The 5,200-nt window shown below is 32.4% G+C and overlaps 1 protein-coding gene across 1 annotated transcript; it reads right to left on the reverse strand.

Annotated features, from left to right (window-relative positions):
* Positions 1-3,890: 3,890 nt before the first annotated feature.
* LOC124895282 (probable LRR receptor-like serine/threonine-protein kinase At1g12460) lies at positions 3,891-4,808 on the reverse strand. The gene is made up of 2 exons (XM_047405721.1): positions 4,707-4,808; positions 3,891-4,550 (listed from the first exon to the last, which is right to left on the reverse strand). The coding sequence occupies exons 1-2, from the start codon at positions 4,806-4,808 to the stop codon at positions 3,891-3,893; spliced, it is 762 nt and encodes a 253-aa protein (XP_047261677.1).
* Between the last annotated feature and the right edge of the window lie 392 nt (positions 4,809-5,200).

The raw sequence follows: 5,200 nt of genomic DNA on the forward strand, positions 1-5,200 counted from the left end.
AGAATCGACCTCCAAATATTCTCGATTAAATCTCTTTCTTCCTTTTTTTCTTCCAAATTCTAGAATTGACCTCTAAAATATTGTTGTTAAATCGCTTTCTTCTAAATTTGAGAATTGACTTTCAAACATTCACAGAATCAACTTTAGCCATAAGGTTTCTTTAGGTATGAATTCATCATCAAAATTCAATGTGGTGGTAATTTTAGCTTTTTGATGCATTGTGGTAATTTTAGCTCGTTATATAATTAGCATATTGATTTGATTTTTGGGGAGGTGAACATAAACTGAACCTGGGATATACTGTTGTTGTAGTAATATATTTACAATTGAGGAATTCCGTTGAACAAGTTGTGAGAAGTTTGTTATTACGATTATAATTGTGTTTGAGTAGTTATGGAGGGTTGGTCTTGGAGAGAAAGACCGTTAATATGGGAGTTAACGTTGATCGCAATATATTTTGGAAAGGCCAAACCTATAAGGTCAAGGTGGTACAAGAAATTAATTCCAAGTATTTCAAACTAGTGGTATAATTAGCATTAAAAGATGATGAGGAATTGTGTCGACTAGTTTGTAGGGAGTTTATTATTGAGATTATAATTGTGTTTGAGTAGTTGTGAGGGTTTTTTTCTTGGAGGGAAAGGCTGTGTTTTCCATCTCGGATGAATCCAGCTTATGTTTTAGAGATTAAAGAAGCACTAACTTATTGATTCTAAGAGAGAACACATTAGCTATTAGCTTGTATAACATAGAGCAACATGCAATGGGTTTAAACTCTCTAATGGTTGTAGGATTTGACACTTTAGGTAACAAGGTCACTATTATACAACTTTTCTGTGTTAAGAAAAATCCGTCATTGTTGAACACACATCATATTTATATTCATTGACCATTTGTTGTTGAACTATGCTTACCTAGATATGTTGGAATAATCACCAGTATTTCTGACAACTTCTTTTGTCTCAGTATCACGTGTTTCTGTTGAGTGACACAACACAGGAGATCCCCTAAAGATGACACGGTTGCTTAGTTTTCCATACACCTCTCAGAACCCCTTATTAGAAAACTTTAGTCTTGGCATATTAGAATATCCATTATGTTTGTATATTCAGTTCCTTGAATGTGGGCGTGAACCTTTGGGTGATGAGGTGATTTGACAGAATAATAAATGATCCTGTTTGGGGTAGCCATGGTTATCTACAAGATTTTAAAAGCCAAAAGAAATTTTTTTGGCTGTATCCGGTGAGGCGAAAAATATATTCAACAAAACATTAACCGAAAACCTGAAAGGCAAAGCAAATATTAAAATAATAAGATTCTTAGTTTAAAAAATAAAAAAGATTCTTGTTACTTTTTTTCTTTCATAACTGCACTAAAATACATGGGGTTTGAATCACCTAGCTTATACACAAAGCCTTGAATTTTAATTGTAACATGCTCTCTTCAATATTGCTTTATTTCTCAATAATAGTCAGTACATCATTCTCTTTCAAGGCTATACTATTAGAGTATTGAGTTGATAAACTATGTTGTATCACTTGCAACCTATCTTTGAAGTAAACAACTCTCTCAGAATCACCCCTATTGTGTGTGTTATTTAGTAGTTTCAAGTGCAATTTAGCATCTTTAGTTTCTGCCATACATTTCAAGTTATGCCCCATGGGCAAGAGTTGACACTTCCTTAGTCTGTAATGATTTGGCAGATGACCTATAACTCTTGCCCCAGAGGCAAGACTGAGATAGTTATGCCCCATGGGCAAGAGTTGACACTACCATAGTCTGTAATGATTTGGCAGATGACCTATATCTATTGCCCTAGAGGCAAGACTTTGACAGTTATGCCCCATGGGCAATAGTTGACTATGCCTTACTATTTAATGATTTTACTTATTGAAGATATATATTCTAAATTAAATTGTTACTAATCTTTTGTTGTTTCATTTTTCACAAGGGTTGTGCTTGGAATGGATGGAAAAGAAATGAGTATTGAGCAATATAATATGGGACAATCAATTGAAATTATGGATAGAAATAATGAGTTACAGGTTATCGAACTAATATTGGAGGCTGCAATAGATGAAGAAATGGGGCAGCCATCGAAGATTAAGAGGGTACAACAAAAAAAGAAGAGGATACTTGATGTCGAGACTATAATCTTGAGACACAATGCCTCTTTGAATGAGGTAAATATCAAGTCGATCTTCATTGACAAATAAAATATGATGACGTGCTTATCAAATATTACAATTACACACAACATCTAATTTAAGTTATCAAATCAAGCACAACAAGATATTCACTACGATGTTTAGACGACAACTGCGTGTGGTGGTTTTATGCCTCAAAGATTTCGATTCTTTGCTCTTTCAGGTTATTACATATGAAAAGGCTTATAATTTCTCAGTTGATTTTATAACGTCCGACCACAAAAATGCAACATCAAAGGTCATATGTGACTACATATTAGAGATTGCGCGTGACTCTACTAATGTAATCACACCAAACTTTGTGGTAGACGAAATGAAAAGAAAATACGGAATAATCATATCCTACAACAAAGGATGGCAAGCGATACAGCTTGCCTATACGGTGATAAGAGGAACCGCAGGAGAGAACTACAACAGGTTGCCACCGTATCTTCATATGATGAAAGAAAACAACCCAGGTACGTACACAAACATAAAGAGGGAAGATGAGAACAGGTGCAAATTCTATACTGTTGAAATTAAAACTTTTGCCCAAGAGGCAAAAGTTTATTTTTTAATTGCACTGATTAAATTATTAACATTTATACAACTCTTGCCTCATAGGCAAGACTTGTTTAGAAAATTATTGTACAAATGCTCTACTGTTCAAATTGAAAATTTTTGTCCAAGGGGCAAAAGTTTATTCTTTAATTGTACTGATTAGATTATTAACATATATGCAACTCTTGCCTCATGGGCAAGACTTAGTTTAGAAAATTATTGAAATTAAAAACTTTTGCCCAAGAGGTCAAAGTTTATTATTTAATTGCACTGGTTAAATTATTAACATATATGCAACTCTAGCCTCATGGGCAAGACTTAGTTTATAAAAATGCTATACTGTTGAAATTAAAAACTTTTGCCCAAGAGGCAAAAGGTTATTCTTTAATTGCACTGCTTAGATTATTAACATATATGCAACTCTTGCCTCATGGGCAATACTTAGTTTATACAAATGCTATACTGTTGAAATTGAAAACTTTTGCCCAAGAGGCAAAAGTTTATTCTTTAATTTTACTGATTAGATTATTAACATATATGCAACTCTTGCCTTATGGGCAAGACTTAGTTTAAAAAATTATTGTACAAAAGCTATACTGTTGAAATTAAAAACTTTTGCCCAAGAGACAAAAGTTTATTCTTTAATTTCACTGATTAGATTATTAACATATATGCAAATCTTGCCTCATGGGCAAGACTTAGTTTAAAACATTATTGAAATTGAAAACTTTTGCCCAAGAGGCAAAAGTTTATCCTTTATTTGCACTGATTAGATTATTAACATAGATGGAACTCTTGCCTCATGGGCAAGACTTAGTTTAGAAAATTATTGTATAAATGCTATACTATTGAAGTTGAAAACTTTTGTCCAAGAGGCAAAAGTTTATTCTTTAATTGAGCTAATTAGATTATTAACATATATGCAACTCTTGCCTCATGGGCAAGACTTAGTTTAGAAAATTATTTTACTCTGATTATAAACATCAAATGCAAGTTGTTACTAATATTCTTTTGCTCAACACAGGTTTCAATATGCTTTTTCACTGCTATTGATACACCACCTTCAAAGAAAGTTCTGTAAACTGATGTAATTTTGCCACCACCAATCAAAGACTCCTTGTCTAGCAAGGCTTTTGTGCCAGCCTCCTAGTCCTCATATTTTGAAGGCAAAGTTTTGCTGAAAAGAACTAACTTTTCTATAATGACATTTGAATCTGTTGAAGCCAATGGCGTGCTCTCTACAATGAATGCTTCATCTTCTCTCCTCCTTATCCGTCGAGCCTTTATATTGATGATGGTTATCAAACAAATGCCTGAAAGAATTACTGCAGCAACAACAATAGCAACAATAGCCGAGGCACTTAATTTTGGTTTCCTTTTTACAAAAGTAGTGCCATCGGTAGAACATGAAACTTCTAAAGGATCACCACACAGATCAGTATTATAAAAAAACGCCGAGGTTCCAAACTTCTGGATGCTCTCAATTGAGGGAATAACACCAGATAGAAGGTTGTAAGATAAATTAAAATAAGTTAAAATTTTCAAATCCCCAAGGGCAATAGGGATTGATCCAGACAATGTATTTTGCGATAAATCCCCAAAATACAAGTTAGAAAAATTTTCAATGGTCGATGGAATACTTCCATTCAATTGGTTATGATGTAAGTCAAGATATACAAGGTTTGACAAGTTGTACAAGTTTTGTGGTATTTCTCCTTGTAAAAGATTCTCAGATAGATCCATGCAGCAAATATTAGATTCTTCAAAATTCCAGTTCAAAGCAATGATGAAATTAAACAAACTAAACTGAAATGGTACTATACTCACAGTTGAAGAATAAGCTTGCAGTTACTAATCTCCTGCGGTTTTTCACCAAATAGGGTGAGATAGACTGATAGAGAATTCTTCAGACATTGATGTAAAATACATGTTAGTGATAAACTGAATTTAGTAGAAACTTACATCAACAATGATGTCAATTAAGTTTGAAGGCAGAAGTCTCGAAGAATCGAAATTAACATCCACTGAGAGACGCTCTATTTCTTCATCAGAAGCAACATCCATTTGTTTCTGTTAATGGAGTTTAAAGATTTAAGTGAAACCGACTGAAGAGAAAGAGAAGAAAGAGAAAGAGTATTTGAGAAATGAGGAAAAAATATAACAACGAGAATCAATAACTGAGAAAAATCTGCGAAAAAAAAGAGAAATAAGAAAAATTCTAAATAAAGGTTAAAGACAAATTAATTAAAAAAAGGAAAAAAAATGAAGAAATAGATAATGGTTGAGAAAAAATAAAAAGAGAAAAAAAAATAAAGGATGAAATAAATAAATTAAAACATGAAAATAAAGATAAAGAAAAAAATAAAAACTGAAAATAATAAAAAACAGATTAATAAATTTAAAGGAAAAAATAAAAAAGTGAAAAAAAGTAGAATAATAAAAGTAAAGGAAAAATA

The sequence above is a fragment of the Capsicum annuum genome, unplaced genomic scaffold (assembly GCF_002878395.1).
Source record: "Capsicum annuum cultivar UCD-10X-F1 unplaced genomic scaffold, UCD10Xv1.1 ctg81040, whole genome shotgun sequence".
NCBI lineage: Eukaryota > Viridiplantae > Streptophyta > Magnoliopsida > Solanales > Solanaceae > Capsicum > Capsicum annuum.